Source organism: Choloepus didactylus, chromosome 17, assembly GCF_015220235.1.
Source record: "Choloepus didactylus isolate mChoDid1 chromosome 17, mChoDid1.pri, whole genome shotgun sequence".
NCBI classification, from domain to species: domain Eukaryota; kingdom Metazoa; phylum Chordata; class Mammalia; order Pilosa; family Megalonychidae; genus Choloepus; species Choloepus didactylus.
In genome coordinates, this window is record NC_051323.1 from 75,591,464 (window position 1) to 75,617,469 (window position 26,006).

The 26,006-nt window shown below is 47.7% G+C and overlaps 1 protein-coding gene across 1 annotated transcript; it reads right to left on the reverse strand.

The window, feature by feature from the left end:
* NCAPH (non-SMC condensin I complex subunit H) lies at positions 1-26,006 on the reverse strand. Its single transcript, XM_037807619.1, has 18 exons — positions 25,964-26,006; positions 18,182-18,425; positions 17,961-18,051; positions 17,269-17,361; positions 16,837-16,975; positions 16,232-16,356; positions 11,821-12,010; positions 10,651-10,742; positions 9,661-9,863; positions 8,291-8,439; positions 7,607-7,713; positions 7,132-7,254; positions 4,878-4,988; positions 4,175-4,348; positions 3,420-3,536; positions 1,921-2,012; positions 1,457-1,532; positions 1-531 (listed from the first exon to the last, which is right to left on the reverse strand). Exons 1-18 carry the CDS (start codon positions 25,980-25,982, stop codon positions 472-474), a joined length of 2,205 nt encoding a protein of 734 aa, XP_037663547.1. The 5' UTR covers positions 25,983-26,006; the 3' UTR covers positions 1-471.

Here is a 26,006-nt window from a genome sequence, read left to right on the forward strand (position 1 = left end):
AAGTTATTTATAATTTTATTTTTCAGCATTATGTAAACATTTACAGGTACACATATGGCATATTTTATGTACATGGATTAGGGAAACATTAAGTGCCTACTAGAAAATTGTCTACTATAAGAGTAACAGGTGGAACATAACAGATCAAATTAGGAGACTAAAATTATACATGGATACACAGAACGGGCCTAGGTTTTCATAACCAAGAACCATGTCCTTGCCCTCTCCCCGCGGACCACCTCCTTCCTAGGTGGTCACACTAGGGCAGAAAACTTGGATTCACCAAGGACAGCAATTTAGGATGCTGGCTGCAAGACACTGACAGAGAGAAGGAAAAGCAGGTGACAAACAGGCACTTTAGTGGTTGGCAAAGCCTGCCGGAAGCCCAAAGCATCTTCCTCCACCCCGAGAGGAGATGGCCTGGTCATTACAACCGATGAGCCTCCTGCCGCTGTCTTCTCTGCAGGGGACTCAATCCCCCTGTCTCACAAGAACATCAGAAAGATCCTCGGTTCCTTCCAGCTTTAGATTCTGAGGGAAGAGCAACAAACATGTAAGCTTTGGTATACGAGAAGAAAAGAATCATAGGCCAAAATCTAATCAAGAAATAGGGAGTGACCACAAACATTGAGGTTTATCTGAATTATAGGTAAAATTATATTACAGCAATCATAGTCTGTATAAGAAAGCTAGTTCCTAATCCTTGCCAGCTGCTTGAAAAAAAAGCAAAAAGCAAGCTTTCTCTGGTTCCTGCAACAATCTCTGCTTGTAAAGGGCCCACGAGCTAAACTACCCATCCTGGAAGGGGCTGAAGTAATCAGAGGGGTGAGGGGGTCCAACCATCACCAGGGGCCACAACGCACGTGCATCAAACCCAGGTGAACCAAGAGCTGCCAGAGGCCCACAGACCCCCGCCTCATGTGACACGTGCGTGCAAGTCCCCCCAGCTCCTCACCCCACTGCCCGGATAGCCTCATCCCTCTGTAACAGCCCTCCACTCTGTGGCCTTTCCCCACCTTCCAATTCCTCCCCCACCTAACACACCTATCCTCCCACCCCATGGATCTCTTCACCAATCCCAGCAACTGTTTCCCTCCAGACTAAACAATCCTAGAAGCCTTTATTGCCTAATGTTACCACAAACCATCCATCCCTTTATGTTGCCCTGAAGGTGGAAGGAAGTGTTGGTCCTCAACAGCTACCCCACCCCTCCAGCACAACTTCCTGCACCGCTGAAATCTTCCTGTTTGGTCCTCCTTTTATTTTCATTGCTAATCACACCTGATGGCCTTTCTTCAAGTTACGTCTAGGTGTCTGGGTAATCCTTCTGCTTGAAGGTTTTGTAAAAATCACTGTACTCAAGAGACCCTATGAGGTGGCCCATGAAGGATCTAATAGAGAGAGGAAAGGGCTGGCACAACTACAGAATCCTCCCATGCTTCCTGGATATACCTACCTTCTCATTGGCGAGATGGAGGAGACAGGCAAAGGCCAGAGGTATAGACAGGTTCTGAGCCATGAGGGGCGGCAGGCTGTGAAACAAGGGGCAAGGGCTTAGCCAGGTCTCCGCAAGGCTAAGAACAAAGGCTCTTTCACCAGGCAGGAATACACATAAACAAGGAATAAGCCAAAGAGAAACAAAGAAATATCTCGGTGCATTTTATAAGCAGGTTTTTCTGGTTTCTTATTTGGAAATAAGAAATCTCTTGTTCCATTCCAGGCAGTGGCGCAGAAAAATGTCTTTTTAAAGTAATCAGGTTGGCCTACGTTAACTTATTCACCAATGCAGAGAAGAAACAGAAATTGCTGAGAGTATGAGACAAAACCAACCACACGGCAGTTCGTGTGCGAGGGCTCCGAACCCCTAGAGCTCAGCGGAGGCAGAGTCGGCGAGCAGCCCCCAGCCCCCCGGGCGCCCACCTCGTCTGCAGGTCCTTGGTGAGCCCACTGAGCAGCTTCTGGCCGGCCACCTCCACCGGATCCCCTTCCTTCTCCGCCTCACTGTGATTTGCCTAACAGGAGAAGGGCACTGAAGGTGAGACCCTAAGGGCCAGTTCACGCCCGAGAGAGCAATATAAACTTACGAAGCTGTAGCTCCAAAAAGAAAAATCCACACCTGCATGAAACCAGAATAATTTCTTAGTTACCTTCTGAAGAAAATGATCTACATGGGAAACCAGTGCCTTAGCTCTGGACCATGACACTGACATTTACCTACGTGAGATAAATGTAGACATCAATGGCCAGTATAATCGCAGCAAAGGAAACTGCAGAGGCTTCTAGATTCCCCTGCGAAATTAAAAAACAAAAAAAAACAAAAAAACCATAACAATAAGCATTTATTGCTGCAACTGCACTATGCAGATAAGGGTGACACAAAATCCATATTTAAAAGTAGACTCAAAAGTTTTCCACGTAAACAAACAAAATAGCCTGCTGCCTCCTTGCTAGCAGCAAGCGATGATAAAGGATATCATGTCTGGGATTTGCACCAAAATAACTCAGAATGCGTGCGTGGCGGAGCAGGCGGACACCGATAATTAGTGGAAGCGGGGGTTCTTTATACTATTCTCTCTACTTTTGAATATGTTTGAATATTTTCATAAAAAAAGTTTCTTTCAAAAAATAATAACACTCAGAATTCCTGGGGGATAGGGTATTTGAATCACTTAGCTATGAAGTTAAACAGAACCCCCTCCCACTTTTCAAGAAGCGACTCTTACAGTTGTTCCCCACCCCTTGTGAGTTGCTCTGACACCCTGGACTACCAAGCGCAGGGTCCACAGCCAAACCAACTGTCACTTCTCAGCCAGCACAGGAAGGGCTAAGGGCGTAGGTGGAATCTGGATATAACTCGGGACATCCCCCAGGCAGAAGGTTAGCTTGGAGTTTGCTTAGTTGGACCTAGTTAACCAAGGCTTTCCCAGCTCTGAGGGAGAAGGAGAGAATCCGACAGCATCATCCTTTTTTAAAAAACAAAACACTTTCCTATTTAGGATAAATTCCCCAAATTGGAATTATTAGGTCAAAAGGTGTAAACATTTTCTGGCCCCTTGAGGTGCAGTTACAACAGCCTTTCCGAAAGGGTCATGTATCAACTTAAATTGCTACCAGCAGTAAATAAGCCCTCTAATTTTCCCTGAATCTCAGTACTGAAAACACTGGTTGCTAAAACTGTTGTTGTGTCAAGGGAGCATAAAGATGTTTTCCTTCATATGTTTTGATCATTGGCAAGGCTGAGTAACTTCCCCGTTCGTATCACGTTTTGTGTGACTGCCTGTTTAAATGTGGCTCGCTGCCCTCTGGAAGGCTCCATGACGGAATGCTCTCTGCATTCTGGGGATCTCGGCGCCCCAGAAATCAGCCACAACAATTCCCACATGACAGGGCAGCCAGAGAACAAGGGGGAGCCCCGGTACCTCTGCCTCCACCTGCTTCTTGGGGCTCGCTGTCAGCAGATTCCACATGCTCTGCTTCAACTTCTTCATGTCCATCTTTTTGGCAGTCTTGGCATAATGAATTTCAATTTTATTTACCTGAGAAAGACATATGACAAAGTAAAACCAAACAGAAGAAGGACACATTAATCATTAATTCATTGTAAAAACAGAAGTCTAGATAAAGAAAGAATACAGTTTAAACCAAAGAATTAAACAGCTCTCTTTGGGCATATGACAATGGAGTTCCTCATTTCAAATACAATTTCTTTTTGATCAAGTACAAATTATATCAAAGCTACCCTGGAATGCCAGTGTAAAAGAGATAAGTGTATCAAATGTGTATGAAAGCAGATGTTTAATGCATGATGACTTCATATATACCGAATGTGGCCAAGGCTCTCAGAGCCAACTAGCTGACCTTACCCCTTTAGTACAAACTCATTTCTCTGCCTACAGCCGTCACTCACATACTTTACTTGTGTGATGGGTTCTGCCCCCAGTCATACGTTTATTGAGGTCTTTGGAGAAATGGTCAGTTCTACACAAACCTAATATCAGCTCCCTTCCTGCAGCCCCATTTAAGACTCAGCCACTTGGAGAACAACAGGTTAAAATTGAAAAGGATAAAAAAAAGAAAAAAAAAATCAAGCACAGGCTGGTGTGCCTCTCAATACAGGTGGACAATTAAATAGATCTTAGGCGAACGACGAAATTCTTGGTTGCTTCGCCCTCACCTTCTGAGGCTCAGCCACCAGATTTGACTCCCCGTAAGTCGTGATGTCTAGTTCTTGGGTTTTAGCGATGTCACCATTCTCTTGTGTTGTCTTACAAGGGTAAGGGGAGAGGTCAAAGGCCCCAGACGATCCCACAAATAAGTCCCCCGTGTCTTCACAGTCGCTGCCAGCGTCCTGGGCAAGAAGAGGCTCTTAGATTCTGGCAGAAGCTGTCAGAGGGGCTTAGAGACACCCTTGAAACAGACACAGTATTTACACAGCAACAACAGCAGGTCTGGATAGCTCATTAAGCCTCGGACGGATTTTACATGCCTCTAGTTTCCTTCCTTACTCAACCCTATTTGCAAGACAACTGCTATCCAACTTAAGACCTCTCAGACGGCTTGGATGAGCTCACAACGTGAGAAGTGAGATCAGCTAGCAGCCGGGTCTCCTGAAGACCCACCCCATCCATCGTCTTTTCCCCCTTATATCATACCACCGTGCACATGACAAAGGCTCCATCACACTGGCTGGTTTACGGGGCTGCAGTGATGTGTCTCCTGCACACATGCTGGGGTGAGGCAGGACTCCAAACCCACAAAATCCCACCTGATTCTAAACTGCCTGCAGCCTTTGCCATATAAGGAAAGGGGCAGATGGGAAGCAGAAAAGCAAGATTCTTATGCTTGGAAGAGAGGACTGAGCTCTGCTCCCCTTGTACCTGTAACCTAGGGCAGAAGTTGGAGGTGTCATTAGGGTTGTTATAATCATAGTCTTCTATTTCTTCGTAATGCTCCGTTTCTGCCCGCTGGCCCTGGGCTGTCTTAAGGAACTACAATGAAGGAAAGAACAAGGTCAAGAAGCAGTTTCTAGAAAAGCAGCTACTGAACTGGGTTGGGTAAATAACTCTTAGTTCTCATGATCAACCTCCTCCTAGGATTATAGAATTTGAGAGTTAGAACGGTCCTCATGAGTCAACTAGTGCAGTCAACTCTTCAATTGCCCAATTCCCTCTTGAACAAGCCCTGGATGAGGGGCTCAGAGCTCCCCTCCCTCCAAAGAAAGCAGAGCAGCTCCAGTCTATCTGATTTACTTTCAGGTCTTCTGCACACAATTTTATCTGGGAAAAAAAAAAGGTTCCTTCATTAAAAACAAAAAAAAAGTTGGAAACCCCTGTCTACAGCTTTCTGAAAGGAAGCCTGTTACTCCCTGAACAATTCTGATGATAGAGAACCCACTTCCTTAATTCACAGGCAGCCCAGCCCAGCCCAGCCCTGGGTGGCAGCTATTGCTCCCTGCACAGCTACAGGGACAAACATCCAGCTCTTCTCTCTGCAGTGACCTCAGTGGGCCTTGGTCTGCCTTCCAGAGCCTCGCAGCACAAGTCTGCTTCCTCTTTGGGGAGTGCCTGCCAACCACAGCTCTTCAGATCTCTGCAGGCCCTCATGCCACTAATTTTTACCTGGGTATGTTTTTGTGGTGGTAGGGGAAGTGGGGTTGATGGTTTATACACTTTACAAAAACATATTGAATATTTCAATACAATTTTATACTTCAGGAATACACACTTGCTTCTACTGTTCTCAAATGACATGGTTTCTGAGTTACCTTCTGTTTAACATGCTTTGCTCTGGGCACACTAACTTGCCCACGCCTATAAGGGGTGTTTGCAGGAAGGTGCACGGACCTGACATCCTGACACATCCGCCTAGATACTACAGGGACGGGTGGTTCATCTGTGCGGCCCCCACCACATCCTGTGTTCAGGAGTCACTCTCCTGGGGGAGCTCTGCTGGAAGAACGAGGGCTCGCCAGCTCCCACAGCCTGGCCGCCCTGCACACAGGCCAGTTTATTCCTGTGGATAACCAGAAGCTGACGTTCTTTCCTTTGTAAAAAAGACAAGAGTGAGGGAAAAACCAAACAGCCCTGGGGTGTGATGTGCTGACTCTTCCTCCCGCCACCTTCCCGTCCGAACGTGCCTCGCTGCCCGGGCTGCCCTGCTGAAATGCCATCAGAGCGTGGGGGGGGGCGGTGGTGGCTCCTGGCCATAGAAAGCAGCTCCTGCACCAACCGTGGGGCTTGTCTCCTACACCGGGCACAGCTCCCAGTGCCTGCAGGACTCAGGAGGGTTCAACTGTCTTCCTCCAGCTCTGCTGTGCTGCTTCAGGCCCTGCCTGTACCTTGGTAAGAGCTGGGATCTAATCAATATTGATCGAGATTGAGCATAGCCTGTTTCTGTGTTTTGAGTATTTTTGTTAAGTGAACAGATCAGAAAGAAAAATATATCAGGGTTGCTTTATAAAAACATGCAAGAAATCAGTGAATTCAGGAGAATGTATACATATCACTAAGGAAGAGGACACCATGTTTGTATACTTAATACCACAAGAGGAGGACAAGCCAGGAATCAAACAAGCACAAAGAGGGTCTAAACACCACCCAACTTGGCATGAGCCACAGCCTGGTCCACCACTCCATCAGGGACAGCCACTTGAGCCACTTGCCATTGGTGCCACGAGAAGAGACACGTGGTGGTCTGGAGCGTTCCTCCTTAAGCCTTGTGAGGGGCCTGGGAAGGGTATGGGCAGCACTTTGCACAACACTCTGCATCTGCTTCTACGCCCTGGTGGATGGGACCACGGGGCTGTGCAAAGCATGTAGCTAGCGACACCACAACTTATCAATGAGAAAATGAGAGAATCCAGAAGGAACTAAAAACTGTACAAACCTCAACAAAAGGCTTTACGTTTGTGTTTCAGTGTGGCAGCTTCAGCGTCCAGTGAGCCATGGCCACGGCACCTCTGAATCCTCAGCACGCACCTGTCCTGCAGGCTTTCCCCTCAGCTTTGCCTGACCAGTTTAATCTCCTGGCAACTTCCCACGGACACCACCCATCCCTCCTTGACTCGCTCCCTGCTCCAGAGGCATCAGATGACAACAAGGGCATCGCAAAGGAACCAAAGAACAGCCTTACCCTGGTGCCTGGTTTGAGATGCAGCTGGATGAGATTGTCAACCTCGTAGTGGAAGTCTGTGGGAAGCGTGGTGCCTTTCCAATTCTGGTTCTCCAGAGTGGACTTGGCCAGAACAGTAGTGGCCTGTTAATGAAACGGTTTTCAATCATCTTTAATAAGAAGTCAAACATCTTTTTTTTTTTTCCTTTAAGAGTACAGGAATTAAAATAAGTCAAATAGCATGAAGCCCAAGTGTACCCTCAGGGCCCTAGGGGTCTGTGTAAAAAGGCGGTTTTGCTAGACAGCCCCCCCCCCATTTTAAACTTGATTCTTTCTGCCAAATTTGGTTTTACTCCTCAATTCTTCTGGGGATTAAAAACCATCCATTTACTCTGTTAAATTTACAATGAACTTTTAAAAAATCACATCTGAAAGGGAATGAGGAGTAAAAAGAATAACTTAAGGAAAGTCAAATGCTAACAAATTCAGCATAAACCTTTGTTTTTCGGAAGTACACATCAAAGTCAATATCATCTTCAAAGTCAATTTCAAAATCTTTCTTTATGCTCTTCTTTTTGTTCTCTAGCTGTGAGGTAGCATCCTCTGCAGAAACAAACACAGACATCAACTCGGCTCCCTCGCTCATGAGCTCTGTTTTGAAAGCCTGATCAGCCACAGGGGAACATTTGGGTCTGAGCACAGCAGCCCTAGGCAAAGCGAACCACACACACAATTTTCATTCTAAATGTACAATTTATGTTTTTGCTAACAACAACCAAAAACATATAATAAATTCCTTCCCTTCAAAGAGAGAATGCCAGACACGTGGCCCTGGCAAAGCCCTTCAGGCCCGCAGCGTGCGGTCACCTGCAGTAACTTCTGCGGCCCCCAAGTCGGGTGGTCGCTCCCACCAGAGCCACTAGAGAGCAGTCCCTAGAGAGCAGGTCAAGGACATGTCCCAGCCCTCCTGACCCCAGGCACGCGCTCCTCCCACCCAGAGGCCTCCATCTGCCTGACTCTTCACCCCAGGCCAGGCCGGCTGGCCCATCTGTGCGCTTTTCCATTTACCCTCGGGCACAACAGCACAGCAATTGCTGCGTGCCTTCCTCTGCTGAACTGCTTGCTGACTGGCTGGCCAGCCACTGTCCCTTCTCCTAAAGTCCCATCTAGAAGCACATACGTTTGTGTTTGGGTCTAAAGCGCCAGTGATCCGGGCCGGCCCACATTGACATGGTGCGGGGGCTGAAATAGGAATATTCTCCAGGTCTTGAGGACAGAAGGGGGCACATGGTCCTAACGTCTCCATCCCCAAGAGGAATCACATCTTCCCTGTAAGACACATGACATCGGTACGTACGTTACATGTAGAGAAGCTCATGAACAGCTGAAGACTACCCTCCTTTCCACAAACGAGCAGCACTGTTAGCAATCCTTACCTGTTTTACTTCTCAAAGTGCCTTGCTTCTCCTGATATTATAACAATATGATCATGTCTATCCAAATGCTTTGGGCATTGCTAAATAGGTCTGCCCATTTGAGAGACAAGAAAACAGGCAGAGGCACAGCTAGTAAAACGCCAGAGCCGGAAGCCACTCCTGGACCCGGCTCGGGGTCTCCCCACACAAGGCTCCCTGGACGCAGCAGGACGGCGCGCCCCATCCCTTCCTTGCCCTTACACAAGCGAGGGCTCCTGTAGGCTCCGCCGCAGCTCCACGGTGTGTCTACAGGCGTGGAAAAGGCCTCACTCTGTTTACAGCCTCAGTTCCCCAAATGACCGCCCTTGTAATTGCGTAGGTCATCCGGTTTATTCTCTGCTGTGAGGTCTGGGTCCTCAGCCCTTCCCAAGAAGCTGGGATGAGTGAGGGGCTTTACCCCGATAGCCTTGGGCAAGGGGGGGCACGTCCATGCTGCTGCGCTGCCTCCGCACATCAGGGCACCAGGCACCGCCTGACACTAAAGGACCATCGGTTCCTGCTTCCAGCTCATATTCTAAATTAAAACATTACTAATCTATTAATTAGATATAATAAAAGGCTACAAAGTTCTTTTTTTTCTGATGATGCTTACTAGAATAATGAAAACTTTAAATTATTAAACTTGAAATTCTCTCCCCCATCAACATGCACAATTTTATTTATTTAGGTTTTCTGCGTTCCCCAGTACCTATCCCTCCTCTTGCCTGACCCTCCAGGCAGGGCCCAGTTTTCCCTGGAAGCAACAAAGAAGCCCATTTCTGCTGTGACTGTCAGAGAGAGAGCGAACGCCAGGCCACGGGCGGTGTGTGGGAAGGGGGAGCGCACCACCTCCCCAGGCTGCCAAGAGAGAAGTGGTAGCAACAGCCGCCACTCCAGCAGCTGCTACATCCCAGGCACTTGTTTTTCCAGCACTTTACATATTTTAGCTCCAATCCTTACCAAGGCCTGCAGTGTCGGTTTTACCATTCACAGCCAGTAAGTGGCTGAACCAACCCTCAAAGCCAGGTGTATGGTTCCCCGTTAAGGCAGATAAAAAACTCATGTGAAATTGCTCTCTGTGGCCTGGGAGCCTTACTGGCAGCTCAGGACCTGGCACGGCTCCTTCCAGCTCCTGGACTCAGGATCCCCAGCCGCAGAGAGGTCCGGCTCATCATTGGCATCAAAGTCGTCCTCCAGGGGCCCATCAGGGAAGTCTCCGCTGTCACTCTCCTCCACCTCGGCGTCGAAGTCAAACACCTGATCATTCTTCTTAAACTTGTCCACCAGGGCTGACACTGACTAGAGGGGACAGAGAGGGTTTTCTGGGAGCTCTCCTCCTGCCCGTAACTCCCCATCACAGGGGAGCTGCCTCCTCACTCTCAAATTCCAGCTCACAGCTTCTCCCTCCCCTGGGGCACCCTCCCCGGCCCTCCCCTCTCCTGGAGCCAGTGTTCTCCCAACAGTAAAGCACTAAGGAAGTTTATGTTGTGCAGCACAGGATGAAGCTGTATTGTTGTCAGGCACATTTCGTAAAGCATCAAACAGGAATTTGAATCCATTAACTACATGTTTAGTGAAAACAGTTTTCCATGGAGACCATCTATTTTTGAAATTGTAGTAAGGAGGCTAAACGGGGCTGTGCTAAAAATACAGAGGAAAGCTTTATACATGACAATTTCCCAGGAAGCTCTGTGTCAAGGGACTTAACCCCAAACAGCAGGAAATTCCTCAGGCTTGACAGCAGCCTGAGACACCAAAGGTCACCTGGGATAAGCAAGCCTGAGAGTAAATCTGATTCAAAACAAAAAAGAAAACAGGCACCTGTGAATGGCAAGGTTGCTGCCCCTAGGGAAGCAAGGAAGGGATGTGAACCTGATCTCAACCCTGCTCAGCTGTACATGGCCCTGCTGGGATTCGCTTCCCCACCCCACTCCCCAGGTCCTGTCCCTACAGAAACACTGTCTGTGCTCCTGGCTAAATAAAAAGGCTGCCACAGATTCGGCTGCCACTGAGCCAGCTAACTGAAACCATGACCCACTGGAGAAGTGCCTAGAGCCACATAAGTCCAAAATAAAGTTAGCCGCACCTCATCATGTGTTTCTCTGTCCCACTTAGTAAACTGGAAGCCTGCCAGGGACGGGCAGATCTGGCGATCTTCCACGCACTGCTGCAAGGAGGCTGGGGAGAGCAGGAAGGTCACCAGAGGGGATTCGGGGAGGGCCAGGCACGCCCCCACACCCTTCAAGATGCCCCAAGCGGCCCAGTGCAGACGGGCAGCAGTCACCCCGTTATTCCGGTGGGTGTCTTCTCCTAGGGGCAAGCAGCCACCCAGAGACACACACGCTGGAGTCAGGCCGCACACTACTGTCCCAGGAATCAGAGAGGCCCGAGTCGAAACCCGGAAGCACAGATGTGCGGCTCTAAGAACTGCTGCCCTATGCAGTAGGGAAATCAAAACCCTTCCTTAAAAGTACACTGAGCACAGAGCCAATCCTGTAATGGATTTATCTTCAGTCCCAAATTAAACCAGCTACAGAGCATCTACCTCAGAGAATTAGAGCCCCAGTTTAGAGCATAAACTTTGAAAACAGATTGTTAGCACAAAACTGTTATGCTTCGCAGTTAGGTGAGAACTGGAAGGATGGGAGCAGATACTGAAACACCTGCACAGCCCTGGGCGGGTGGAGGTGGGTTCAGTTCTGTGTAACACAAGGACAGCTACGGCACTGCACACACCTGGCCGTCACACCACCTGCACCTCGGCACTACATCCTCAGAAGACACCAGGGTAAGGGAGTTGAATGGGAGGGGAGTTAAAAACCTTGCCAGGACAGTTCTCCCAACTGTCCCAAAGGAGTCCAAATTTGCAATGTCCTCTTTTCCTCAGGACCCCACATTGCAGCCTCTCCAACAAGACAAGGGTCCAAATTCTGACACCCCAGGGTTAGCCCAAGGCCCCAGGGAGCGACTGCTAACTGGCGCTGGCAACAGGCAGGGGAGATACATGACACATGCAAATCAGGAGGCAGCAAGGATGGCCAGCTACTGCTGGATCAGCCTCCACGACAGATGGAGGAAAGGGCCAGGGGCTGCAGGGTTTCCAGAAGGGTACCCCATTTGGCATGCCAAAAGAGACTTCTGGGTAATCAAGATGAACAACATCAGAGCACAAAGAACTGAATACACCCCACAGTTATATGAAAACTTCTCTGATAACTGAAATGCTCTGAAAAAGAAAGGCATTATTTGCACTTACCTTTTAAATCTGTCATTTCTACCCAACCTAAATCTGGCAACTCAAGAGGTTCCTTGGTGGAGAGAGCCTGGGCGTCGGAAGGGAAAAGCAGCTCACTTCTGTAGTCATAGCAGTGGAGTGTAGAGAGAAACACCCCAGCTGTGCTACACTCATCAAACGAAGCTGCTGTCTTCTGAAACATGGGGTCCACCTGAACAGAAAACCGAGAGGCAGCCAAGGAATTACGGTATGTAGCCAAATGCAATTCAAGATGCCATTCCTTGGGACCCTGCACATTCCCAACCATATACATTGGACTGAAATGTCTCTGCACGTGAGCAAGAAAGAGGGAGGAGCTTTCTACTCGATCAGGTAAAATCCCAACCCAGTGGACACCATTTCAAAAGAAAGGCTTGTGATCAGATTAATAAATACATAATGCTTAAGTGGACAGTAAATGGTAACAAACGTAGACTGCTTGCAGCGTACCCAGACTCGTATGCTCCTGCTGGTCTCTTTCTACCAGAGTCATTGCTTCTAAGTGGCTCTGCAGAATGCCCAGTGCAGCAGCATGCACAGGTGAGTGTGTGGTGGGAGGCCCTGGAACAGCAGTGATGCTATCACAGCAAATTCGGTTTGTTTAAAAAGTCTTTGTGGTGTATCTGTTCACAACATTCCACTTCTAAGACTGGGAAGAACGCAATGCAGAGCTCCGGGCAAAGGACAGGCAGAGAAGGCAGGGTAGGTGGCTGGGTGAAATGAGAGGCTCTAAGAAGTCCCTGAGGCTGGGCCAAGGCGTGGAGTGACCCATGCACATGTGGCGAGAAGGGAGAAGCAACTTGGGACTCTAGAAGTGGGGGGGGACAGGAGACAGGGCTGGGTAGTAGGTCCCAGGTCTCCCTTAGGTCTCGGGACGCCGTTACTACAAAGAGGGAAAGGCATGGCTCTCTGGCTCATCCCTGGACCACTCAGCTCTGAGCCTAACGGCGCCAGAACCAAGCTTCTCCTCCTGCCTTCCCTAGAACCCGCCTCTCCTCCCTCCAGGCCCAGAGGGTGCACCTGTAATCGCGCATTCTCTCGGCCCTGTACCTCCACAGCCAGGTACCGTGGCCTGCCAGGCTTTCCTCCCAGGGTGCCTCTCCCGTCCTCCCTGCCCTTTCCACTCCCACTGCCACCAAGACACAACCCTTGCCTGAGTTGATCCCTGTCTCTGGTCTCCCCCGAAACACCCGTGTTGTTATTCCCACTCCCTTCCTTGAATGCCAACCAGAACCATCGCTTCTCACTGAGACCCGGACCCCAGGGGTCTGTACCGATAGTTAACAAAACTTACTCAGCATCTCAAAGAGTCAAAATAGAAATTATACACTTACCCACATTCAGGCTGAAACCAGTAATTAAAATAACTGCTTTCACTTTTGTCTAGAATTTTGTCATGCCAGGGAAAGAATAGTGGTTCTTTCGTGCAAATTAGATCTGATTTACATCTTTGAGTAATTCCATGGGAAAATGAGTTAGTGTTGACTGCACAGCTGGAGTGGATGAAACCTCCTGAGACAAGGGTCCTTGCCAAGGAGGTGTAGCCGTATAAGGAGTCCCTGGTGGACAACAGAATGTGTGATCAAGTCCCGGCTGTTTCCCTAAAAACCAGAACTTTCCTGCTCCCTGGGCTCTTCCTAGAATCACCTAGGACCTACCCTTCCTTTAAAGCCCAGTTCAAACCTCATCTTGTTCATAAACGCTGACCCCAGCCTGCTCTCATCTCTTACATTATGTGCCTTGAATGTCCTTCACTTTGTGCTCTCCTGGTTTAGAGAACTGGAACATAATAATATTTGAATTCTCCATGACAGCAAGCATTTTGCACCTAGTAGAAAGTTGTGTCAAAAACAGATCACACACAAGCAAGTGTGCTCAGCTGGTCTATACACACCCACAGAATATCTGCTTTCAAAGCCCTATGCCACCTCCAAGAGAATGAGGGTTCAATGAAAACAGCTGGAACATCAAATTTTAAGTTTGTGGCAATCCCTACCCCTTTTATTGTCCATACTTTGGCTATTACAACTTTACAGCAGATTACGGAGCAGAAACACCTTTCAAGGACTGGGTTTTTTGGTGTTTCTTAATGGCTAGTGAATTCACTTGGCATCAACATACCATAGCCCGGGAGTTGCAGGCTGGAAGAGAGCAGTGCTGCCTGCTCTCTCGGAAGGGGCCAGAGAAGGCCTGGGAAAACTGCAGTTCTCCTCAGGCCCCCCAGAACTGGGTCTATCTGTTAAGAAAGAAGAAAAAGCGAAATTTCCAACCATACTATACTAAATAACCACTGACTGATTTGAACATTTCACTGTAGAATCAGAAGCAGAAGCAAGAATGATAGTGAAATAAATATACAGGTGTGCTGGTTTGGATGTATTATGTCCCCCAAAACGCCATGTTCTTTGATGCAATCTTGCGGGGGCAGATGTAGTTAGTCTTGATTAGGTTGGAACCTTTGGATTAGGTTGTTTCCATGGAGATGTGACCCACCCAACTGTGACTAGTAACACCTTTGATTAGGGTGTGACCTGTTGATCGAATGTTTCCATGAAGGTGTGGCCCCGTCCATTCAGCGTGGGCCTTGATTAATTCACCGGAGTCTTATAAAGGGGCTCACAAACAGAAGGACTTCAGAGCAGCTGCAGCCAGAACTCTAAGAGACCCTAGCAAGGACCCCACACCTCCCTAGCCCCCCAGCCCCGTGCATGTCCCCTGAACTGCACCACTTCAGCATGATGGCAGCCTCTCCATAGTTCAATTCCAAGTGCCCCTCTCTGACAGCTCCCTCCTATCTGTCCAGTTTGTATCTTCTTGTCCCCAATGCCAAGAAGTCTTTGACCTCACCAGGACCTACCTACAGTCTACTGACTCCATTACTTTCCAACTGTCCTTCACTCTTTTCCCAGCTAAAATTTCACAAGCAGTGATTATAACCACCTCCTAAGCACACGCCCTTAACTGCAGGGTCCCTATCTAGCTGCGTATGTTCACTTGGCTGAACACAACCTCTGTAAAATCCGACTTTCTGCCTATTCCATGTTTGCGCCCACACAGCTGATCATGGCTGAAGAAAGGCAAAATCATGCTGACTGGTCTCACCTCAAATCCACCTGCCACTGCAGACCCTCCATGTTGTCTAGCAACCACTGTATTTCCCTAGTCCGTTCCACTCATCCACCTCCTAAACGACTCTTTCCTTTTTCTCTCTCTTCAGACCTCCAACACGTTCCTCCCCTGTACTGTCAGCTGACGACCTGGCTTCCTGTTTCACTGGGAAACCATCCAGAAGGCCCCCACATGAGCACACTCAAACCCCTCTCTTCATCAGCCACTGGTGCTCATGAGCCAATCCCCACCAGGGCTGTCCACTCCCATCCATTCTTACCCCACTCCACCAGTCCCACCACCACATAGCCATCCTCCACTTGCCTGCCTCTCAGCAATTCCTTCTCCACCAGATAACCGCCATCAACAAGTAAACTCCTGACCTTGCTTCCCCCACCACTCTACCCCATGCAGAGCACAACTCCTCTCCAGAACTGCCTACACTCTGTCTTCATTCCTTGCCTCCCATTTGTTTTCCTCCCACTTATTATGAAAAACTTCAAACCTACAAAATTGTTCAAATAATAACAAACCTCTGTATAACTTTTACCTAGATCACTAATTGTTTACAATTTGTGTATTTGCTTTGTGTGTGTGTCTCTCTTATTTGTGTCTATAAATAAGAGAATATATACATGTATACTCTTAAACCCCTGCTGAACCTTTCGATACTTCATAGTACTATGACAGGTATGACGACACCTTACCTCTGTGCCAGTTACTAAACTACTGCCCCTCAGCTCCAAACCCCCTTCTCTATCCTCCGCTCTGTGATGCTGGGTCTGGGACGGCTTTGTTGGAGCCAGACCACTTAGGTTCAAATCCTAGCTTACTCACCAGCTGGGTCATCTTGGGCAAGTTGTTTTACAGTCCTGCACCTCAGTTATCTCTTTATAAAATATCATAAGGATGCTGTGAGGATTGGATGACTCACCCAGGTCAAAGGTTAGGGTGGCACACAGCCCCCAGTAAGTGCATGATAAACTCTAGCTCTCATCACCACTGCTGCTGCATATTCCACCAGGTAATTTTTTCATTCGTCACATTTCTCAGTAATTTGCGATCTCTTTCCCCTCAGTCATTCGGAATGCTGAGGAGAAAACAGGGACTTACCACCTTCAGTCACCAGAAAGCTAATGGGTAATAATGCAGAGGGACCTGGTAAACATTTTACTCCCTCGAGGTTCAAACAAGCACAGACCAGCAAGGCGGGCTGAGTCCTGCCAAGTCTCCTGCCCCGAGGCTCTGAATCAGTCAGAGACCACGCTGTGCCCTCGTTCCTAACCTCACACTTCCGATCCGCTTCGGAGAGATTGAGGTTGCTTATGTTCTGCTCGATGGTTTTGTATGAGTGCTTCTTCTTTGGCCTTGGAGCCTTTTTCGTTGTTCCCATTACGGCAGCACTTGCATCTAGAAGAAGGAAGAAGATTGTGCACTGCAAAGATTGTTTTGGAGCATGTAACTGAACTTATTATTAATTCAAGTTCTTCAAAGCCCTAAAGAGTGGTTGTAATTTAAATATGAGCAATTCTTTCAAAGAAGGCACATCTAATCTGCAGTTTAGGGAGAAACATAACTATAGATTAATTATTTGGCTTCAATACAAGTCAATTCTCAAAGACCCCGAATCGGATGCTCTCATATTAGTGATATTTACTCAACCTTGCCTAAACAATATCTAAAAGCTTTCATAAAGCCCTCCTCTTTTTCCAAGAGCAGTAACACTACTGTTTGTCTTCTCATGTGAGACCACATACAACTCTGAAAATGTCCATGTCTTCAACAGAATGGGATACTTGATTTCTTGGGACTTCTCCCCAGTGTTTCACTCAACTAACCATCTCCTAGTCCTAGAAGAAGCCACGAAAATCCGAACCCCAACCCACATACCTGCACCCTGGCACTCGGCCTCTTCCGGGGACGGAGCATCTTTGCCCAGCCCCCCCAGGACCCTGTACACGTCAGCGTGCACCGCGTCCACACGCACAGCATAGATCTTGGTACTGGCGTCCAGGGTGCCAGCAGCCACCTGGAAAACAAGCAGAGCTGTGCTAGGAGGACCTCAAGGAGGCACCTCTGAGCAGGCAAAACATGGCAAGCTGCACACAATATTTATTTACTTGCCCTTAAGAACAAAATGACAAAGATCCCCCTAAGACTGACAGGAAATAAACAAGATATAATAGACAATCTTCTCTCACTTCATCAGGTTAGGAAATAAAAACGCTTACGTGTTTGCAGGATTGAATTATTGTGTTACGCTAAATATTAGAAATAAGCATCACTAATTCAGATGCAAGAGAAAGAAGATATCCTCCTTACTTTAAAGTTGGTTGGTTCGGTGTCTTTCTGTTTAAGAATCTCGGACATAAAATCAATCAAGTGCAAGCCAAAAGCATTCTTGGTAGTGATTTTCTGAAAACAGAAAATTGCAGAAAAGTTTGTAAATAATGCTATCTGGGCAGAAGAAGCTAAGTTTTTACACAGGAATATCCTACATCTTGCCACTTACCCTGATTCCCAGAAACACTTGGCCACACAGCCAAATCCACACATTCCGAAGGCCCAGACAGTGACGGGGCAAAGACCCCAGGTGGTCACTGTGTGTGCACTGCTCTCAGCCCCCCTCGGGGCAGCTCTCTGAGACACTATTCTCATTCTCGTTTTACCAAGAAGTACCCCAAGGCAGAATGGCGCGGTCATTCGCCAATCCATGGAGCTTGGCCATGGCAGAGTCAGTATTCTGACTCAGGCACTGCAGCTCCGGAACTCCCACTGCAATCCCTACGCCATGCTGCCGCTCCAGATATGCTGCAGGAGGCAGGCAACCTCGGTCGGGGGAGCACTGAAGGTCCGCAAGAAACAGAACAAACTGGAAAACATCCACCCTATGAAGGCCGCTGGAGAACAAAAGTACACAGTCCCACCAACCATGCCTTCTTTGCAGAATCAAGGATAGGTTTCCCTGGCAATCAAGCTGCAAAATCTTCGGTGACAAACCAGAGGAGACTCACATTCTCGGTGGACAGTTTGATGCAGGTGGAGTAATGCTCTGTAATCTGTGTGTTTGTAAATTTAGGAATCGTAGCTGAAATATCAATACTCCTAAATGGAAAACAAAGACAAAAACCTCTGGCAAGGGTCCATGATATTGTGCCTTTTCAAAACCCAGACCTGCAGAGGTACCTGGAACTATGACAGGGCCACCCCCAAGGTGCGCCACAAGCATCCTCACCTGCTGCACGGGGAGGCGAGCCCGCACGGCGAGTCGGCGCTGAACTGCAGGTCGATGACCCTGGAGCGCCGCCGCAGCATGCGCTCCTTCTCGTCGTCATTCTGCAGAAAGCCCTCCAGGACCGGGGTGCCAGGAGTACTGAGGGGGGCCTTCCTGGGCAGGGGCACCGGGAACACCCGATCCAAAGGCGAGGCAGCACTGTGGGCGTGCCCATGGGTCTCGGAAGCAGTGCTGTTCATTGTGACTGGCAGTGTAATGGAACAAAACCTTGTTCAAGAAGCCTTCAGCAGATGGACTTCCCCACCTGGGTTATTGCTGATTTTCTCACAAACATTGAGAACTGCCAATTTGGTGGGCCGAGCCCTCGATCTGGGGGCTTTCCCCTGTGAGGCTAGTTGCTGCAAAGGAGAGGCCAAGCCCACTTACAATTGTGCCTGGAAGTCCCCCCAGAGAGCCTCTTTGTTGCTCAGATGTGGCTTCTCTAAGCCCCCTCAGCAGGTGAACTCACTGCCCTCCCTCTACGTGGGACATGATTCCCAGGGGTGCAAATCTCCCTGGCAACGTAGAAAATAACTCCCAGGGATGAACCTGGACCCAGCACTGTGGGATTGAGAGGATCTTCTTGACCAAAAGGTGGAAGAGGGATGAAGCAAAATAAGGTTCCAGTGGCTGAGAGATTTCAAATGGAGTCGGGGGGTCACTCTGGAGGGTATTCTCATGTGCTATACAGATATCACCTTTTAGTCTTTAGTGTGTTAGAACGGCTAGAGGGAAATACCTGAAGCTGTTGAACTGCAAACCAGTGACCTTGATTCTCTAAGACAACTGTGTAACTATGTAGCTTGCACAGGGTGACAGTGTGATTGTGAACACCTTGTGGCTCACACTCCCTTTATCCAGTGTATGGACAGATGAGTGGGAAAATGGGGACAAAATTAGATGAAGAATAGGGTGGGATGGAGGGGATGGAAAGTATTGGGTGTTCTTTTTTTTGCTTTTATTTTATTTTGGAGTAAGGAAAAGGTTCAAAACTTTATTCTGGTGATGAACGCACAACTGTGTGATGGTGCTGTGAATAACTACACTGTGGATGACTGTAGGGTGTGCGAATATATCTCAACAAAACTGTGTTAAAAAAAGTAAATGAACAATGCGGGGGAGGAGGAGAATAGGGTGTTTGGGTTTTTTTTATTTTAATTTTTATTTTATTCTTTGGAGTAATGAAAATGTTCAAAGATTGTGGTGATGAATGTACCACTATATGACGATACTGTGAAAAACTGATTGTACATTTTGGATGATTGTATGTTATGTGAATATATCTCAATAAAATTGCATTTTAAAAAAAGCAGCAGCAGCAGCCTTCAACAGAACATTTCCTCTCTCCAAAGGAGGACTTGGGGCCTGTCCCAGGAGCAGTCTCACCACACTTTCCCCACTTAGGTCTTTTCCGACTCTAATACTCTTTGGCTGCTAGACCCTCTACAGGTTGGGTATATTGGAGGGGGGAAGGTAGAAGGTTTCTGTTGCTTCCTTGCCCATCAGGGATAAATATCCACTGTATGCAGCTATCGTGGATTTAAGCACTGCATAGGAAGTAGGGCTGGATGAGGTAAAGCTGCTGCCTCTGGGAAGCTCACACACTGATGGAACCAGAGACCCACAGAACCCCTAAGGCCTGGCAGGGAGAGAGGGGGAGAGACGGGGAGACAAGGCGAGGACTGGGCGATGGCGTCAGCTACACTAGGCCCTACCCCCAGCTCTGCCATGTCATGGGGGGGAGACAGAAAAAGATGGAATAAATATTGTGTTCCAAAGAATCACTCACAGCTAACCGGCTAACTGCAAAGAGAAAAATGCCTTTTACAGTGAAAGATGTAGCAGTCACCACTTTAACCAAGCAATCAATTGTGGCCTCACTAAAAACCAGACCTGAAACTTACTCATCTTTTGATGCGACACAATATGAAATTCTTAGCATTGCCCATGAAATATCTTTGTCAAAAATGTTTAACCTAAATTTAATCAAGACTTTAGATCTAACTTCTGGTCTATAGGAAATACAAGAGGTAGAGGAACAAATTAAACGATACAACAAAGAAACACTCAAGACAATCCAGACTGTGGAATAGTTTACAAGACAAAACTGTCTTAGTCTCTTAAAAAGAGTCAATGTCCAGAAAATAAAAAGTAGAGGGACTCTTCTGGATTAAAAGAAACCAAAGAATCATACCAACAAAACACACTGTATGAACTTTGAGCCAATCCTTGGTCAAACAAAACAAAACAAAAACAGCTATTAACAACATTTTGGGAATAATTAGGGAAATTTTGAATATAGTCTGAATATCAGATAACATTAGGGAATTGATTTTTATTTTCTTAGCTGTGATAATGATATTATGGTTATGTAGAAGAATGTCAAGACGTTTAGGAGATGCATAAAAAACAATTAGAGGTGATATGATGTGTGCAACTTACTTTCAACAGGTTCAGTCAAAAAATATATATATTTAAAGGGGAGGACAAAGTAAATATGGCAAAATTTTAATAAGTGTTGGGTCTAGGTGGTGGGTATAAGGGTGTTTATTGTCCTAGTCTTTCAATTTTCCTGTACGGTCAAAAATTTTCATAGTAAGAATTTAGAAAATATAGCATGCTAGATGGTGAGAAAAATAAAGCCTGGGAAGGGAATAAGGACTGGGAATGGAGATGGGAGATCATTTAAAATAGGGTGGTCAGGAAAGACCACCAACAAAGGTAACACGGGGAACAGTGAGGACAAAGGAGGGAGCTTGCCTGGTATGCGTGAGGAGGCCAGAGTGGCTGGAGTGGAGCGATCCTGGGGGACTAGCCCCAGAACTCAAGAGAGATAAAGGGGTGCCAGACTCTCCAGAGCCTGGGAGAACAGGAACCCCAATGGGTCAGAACAAAGTCAGCCTTCCCTGTGGGCCACTGTAAGGACCCTGCCTTGTGGGTAGACTGGGAAGGGAAGCGGTCAGCGGGTGCTGAGAAGACAAACGTGATCCAATTTAAGCTTCAAAAGGACCACTCTGGTTCTTATCCTGAAAACAGACTGAAAAGGGAACAAGAACAGACGCCACAGGAAGACTAGGCAGGAGGTGAGGACAACGGCTGTTGACAAGAGCTGACAGTGGCTCAGACCAGAGTGGTGGCAATAGATATACTCAGATATGATTTCCCAACAGATTAAATGTGGGACATCAGAGAAAACAGAAGACTCAACAACAACTCCAAGGTTATCCTGAACAACTGGTAAAAGGGAACTCCCATGGTCTGAGAGGAGACTACAGCAGAAGCGTATCTGGGGGGCTGGGGGGAAGGAAGAACGATCAAGAGCTGTTTGGGACATGCTAAACTTGAGAAGCTTATTAGTCATGCCAGCTGGACAGCTGGGCCTAGAGTTGAGGAAAATGTTCCAGGAAAGAAGCATAACTCCAAAGTTATCAGCAAACAGAGGGTATTTAAAATCCTAAGACCTGACAAGAACACCAAGGAAATGAATCTAGAGAAGAGTAGAAGCCCAGGCCTGGGTCTGAGAACAGTCTGAAAGTTTAAAGAGCAGGAAAGAAGGAGGAACCAGCAAAAAAAGGTGGGGAATATTGCAATTAATGAGACAGGAAGAAAACCTGGAGGATGTGATATCCTAAAAGCCAACTGAAGAAAATGTTTCAGGGGAGGAAGGAGTAATGAACTACATCAAATGCAGCTGACAGGTCAAATTACATGAGGACCGAGAATGAATCATTGGACTTAGCAACCTAGAGGTTATTGGTATCTTGATAAGAGCAGCTTGCAAAGAGTGGGGGAGAATGCCCAACAAGCGAGCATTCAAAAGAGGATGGGAGAAGAGAATTTGGAGACAGCAAAGAAAGACAACTCAATGACTTCTGCTTTAGAAGGTAGGAGAGAAATGGGAGGGAGTTGAAAGGGAAGTCAGATCAAGAGAGCAATTTTAAGATGGAAAAAAAATAACAGCATGGTAGGAAAAATGAAGTAGAGAAAGGAAAAGAGACTGTATTAGTGTCCTATTGCTGCTGTAACAAATTACCACAAACTTAGTGGCTTAAAACCAGACAAATTTATTGTCTTAAATTCTGAAGGTTAGAACTCTAAAATCAAGGCGCCAGCAGGGCTGCATTCCTTCTGGAGGCTTCAGGGGAAAATCCATTTCCTTGCCTTTTTCAGCTTCTAGAAGCCACCTGTTTTCCTTGGCTTGGGGCCCCTTCCTACCACAACTCCCACCTCTTGCTTCTGTCATCAGCTCTCCTACTACCTGTGATCTTCCTTCCTTTCTGTGATTCCACTAGGCCCACCCAGATAATCCAGGATACTCTCTCCATCTCAAGATCCTTAACTTTATTACACCTGCAAAGTCCCTTTTACACTGTAAGCTAACACAGTTACAGGTTCCAAACATCTTTGGGGGGCCATTATTCTTCAGCCTACCACAGAGATCATGCAGAAGCAAGGATAAAAGTTGTTGAACCGCATCCTCAAGTAGGTAAAAGGGGTTGCCTTTGCCAAGAGCACAGGTGCAGAAAAGAAAGTGGAGAACATGGCACAGGTGCATGTAAGTGGGCAGATGTGATAGCAAGCTTGTGGATGTTCTCTTTTGATTCCTTTTATTTTCTTAGTAAAATAGGAAGTGAGTCAAGAAAAAAAAAAGGGTAAGAGAGGAGGTCCTGGAGATTTGAGAAGAAGATAGGTATGAAATGGTCATCCAGGACAGTGGTAGAATTAATGAACCAGGGAAACACTGCTTGAGACTGTGTGGCATCCTTGGATGTTTTTCTCTTGCCATCATCAGGTGTGCAGGGGCTGGTGCAGAGTCAACATGAGTCTGAACGAACCAGGGTAGTGACTGCGTCAAGCAAGCATAAGAAAGTAAGAGGAGGGCAAGGAGGTTAAGGGTGTATGAAAGGAAGTGATTACATTGCTCAGCATGGTATACAAGCTAAGTAAGGAGGGGAGTGAGGACAGGATAGGCGAAAGACAGTCAATAACAGTAGGAAGGAGGTCTGCTGGGCAAGGAACAAGGAGGGAGCTGGAAAGAGAGGGGTGGTATTAGGAAGCAGGGTGCTTAAAATGGAGATACAGAGGGGTGCAGCTATTGTTACTGACCAGGTCTAGGATGTGACCATGGTAGTGAGTGGCCACAAAGCGCAAAGGACAGAAAGAGAGGTGAAGGAACTGAGAAGCCTCAGCAGAGCTTCCAGATTTAAGAATCTGAAGGCCTGGGTTCAAATCCCAGTTCCATTACTTACTAGCTGATGAAAGTTTCAGCAAGGAAATGCTTTAAGCATTTGCTTCAGCATTCCCCAAATGTAAACAAGAGTGTCTATCTCAGCTGCTTCCGAATTGGTGGCATGAAAAAAACCACCTGCACACTAACAAATATTTTTAGGAATAGATTAAAAATAAAGTGATACACAATAAATACTTAATAATTGCCCATGGTGAGGGGAGGGGAATAGGAGTGGGAAATAGGAAAAAAAGGCAATGAAAAGTAAAATATCAGGAAAGGAATACCACATGTTCCCCCGACAGCGTCTCCCAAGCTGAAGAGTATGGTTAACACAACTCTCACCTGAGGTAAAAAAAAAAAAAAAAAAAAGAAAAGAAAAACTGAAAAGTAGGAGGCAAGAGACATTTTTAAAGACAATCAAGAGGACTTCTGGCCCTCTCTCTCTACCTAAGCCAACCTAAAAGGTGAAATCACTGCCCTCCCCCCTACGTGGGATCAGACACCCAGGGGAGTGAATCTCCCTGGCAACGTGGAATATGACTCCCAGGAAGGAATGTAGACCCTGGCATCATAGGATGGAGGACATCTTCTTGACCAAAAGGGGGATGTGAAAGGAAATGAAATAAGCTTCAGTGGCAGAGAGATTCCAAAAGGAGCCGAGAGGTCACTCTGGTGGGCACTCTTACGCACACTTTAGACAACCCTTTTTAGGTTCTAAAGAATTGGGGTAGCTGGTGGTGGATACCTGAAACTACCAAACTACAACCCAGAACCCATGAATCTCGAAGACAATTGTATAAAAATGTAGCTTATGAGGGGTGACAATGGGATTGGGAAAGCCATAAGGACCACACTCCCTTTTGTCTAGTTTATGGATGGATGAGTAGAAAAACAGGGGAAGGAAACAAACAAACAGACAGACAAAGGCACCCAGTGTTCTTTTTTACTTTAATTGCTCTTTTTCACTTTAATTATTATTCTTGTTATTTTTGTGTGTGTGCTAATGAAGGTGTCAGGGATTGATTTAGGTGATGAATGTACAACTATGCAATAGTACTGTGAACAATCAAATGTGTGATTTGTTTCGTATGACTGCGTGGTATGTGAATATATCTCAATAAAATGAAGATAAAAAAAAAAAAAGAGGACTTCTAACCATTTGCATGTGGGCACTTGAGTAAGGAAGAGATGGAGCTTGGAGAAAAGGCCTTAACAGGAAGCGCCGAAGGAGGAGCCTGTCTGAGAGGGCTGGAAATTAAAAGCACTCTTGAAGTCTCTGAATCTGCCTTCGATGTTTTCTCTCCACTGCCTCTGACACTCTGCATCATTCATTCAACAGATGGTACTGGGCTCAAAAACACTTCCTGCCCCCACATCCTCACCTCCCCATCATTTTTCAGTCCCCTTGGGTCCAGCACCCCTCCCCACCACTGCATGCGAAAACTGCTCTTGCCACCACCATCTACAACTTCCACGTTGCCAAAGCCAGGCCTCCTCTCTCTTGAGCTTTAGCAGCACATGAAACAGCTGACAACAAAACCCCTCCTCCTTGAAACACTCTTGGCTTCCAAGATATCACTCTCAGCTTTTCCACCTCCTTCTCCATCCAGCTCCTAAATGTTGGTCCTGGGAGTGTTCTCTACAAGCTCTCCCTAGTGACTTCATCTGTTCCCGTGGTTTATAATATGACCTATAGAATGATGACGGCCGCTTCCCTGAGAGGCCCATATCAACTCCCCTGAGTGCCAGACTCATATCCAAGTGACGACTGACCCTTCCATCTGGGTGTCCCTCGGACGTGTCACTCAGCACTTCCAAACCATAACTCTGAATTCCTAAGCCTCCTGCCCAGCACTACGAGGTCCTGCCCGCCTTCCAACCTCCCCCCGGAAGCTGAGTCAATGTTTAGGCCGGGTCCTAGCCTGGGCCAGGCTCCTTCCCTTACCCTCGCTCCCATCTGGAACAAGCTCCCGGGTCTCTGCTTAAAAGTCTCCTCTGAACCCGGAATCTCAAGGCGCCCCGTCCCCCTGCTACCCTCAGTCGCTGTATTCAGCCGTCTGCAGAACACGGGCTCCAGGGATCGCCTGTTTTGTTCTCTGCTACATCCCTGCACCTGCACCAGGGCCTGGCCTAAAAGGAGCACGCAAATGCTTGCGGGATGAACGTAAAAATAAATGCACGCGTGCTGAGCCTCGGTCCCGAACCCCACGTCCACTCCAGGAAACCGTCTTTCCCACGCGGAGTGAGCGCGCAGGGCGGAGGCTGCCCTACACCCCCCAGGGACCGAAGGGTGGGGTGGGGGTGGCGGCCACGCGCGCTCCCGGCGCGCGCCCCCCCCCACAGCGCCTAGTCCCCGCCCCCCGCCCGCCCTGTCCCCTCCCCTGGCTGGGCCGAGACCAGGGCTGGAGACCCGCGCCCGCCGCCCGGGCCTGCCTACGGGGTCCTGCCCGCCCGGAGCACTCGCCGTCTGCAGCTGGGCCCTTCCCGCGCCGCTGCCCGCCCGCCCGCCTCACCTGGGCCGAGGGGCCCCATCTTGCCTCCGCGCGCGCGCCTCAG

What these genes read in the sequence shown, in the direction of transcription:
- NCAPH (XM_037807619.1), bottom strand. An exon ending in TCAAACTGTCCACCGAGAAT is followed by an intron (nt 17,362 to 17,960) that starts GTGAGTCTCCTC and finishes TTCTGTTTTCAG; the next exon opens with AAAATCACTACCAAGAATGC. An exon ending in TGGTGGCTGAGCCTCAGAAG is followed by an intron (nt 3,537 to 4,174) that starts GTGAGGGCGAAG and finishes TGTCTTTCTCAG; the next exon opens with GTAAATAAAATTGAAATTCA.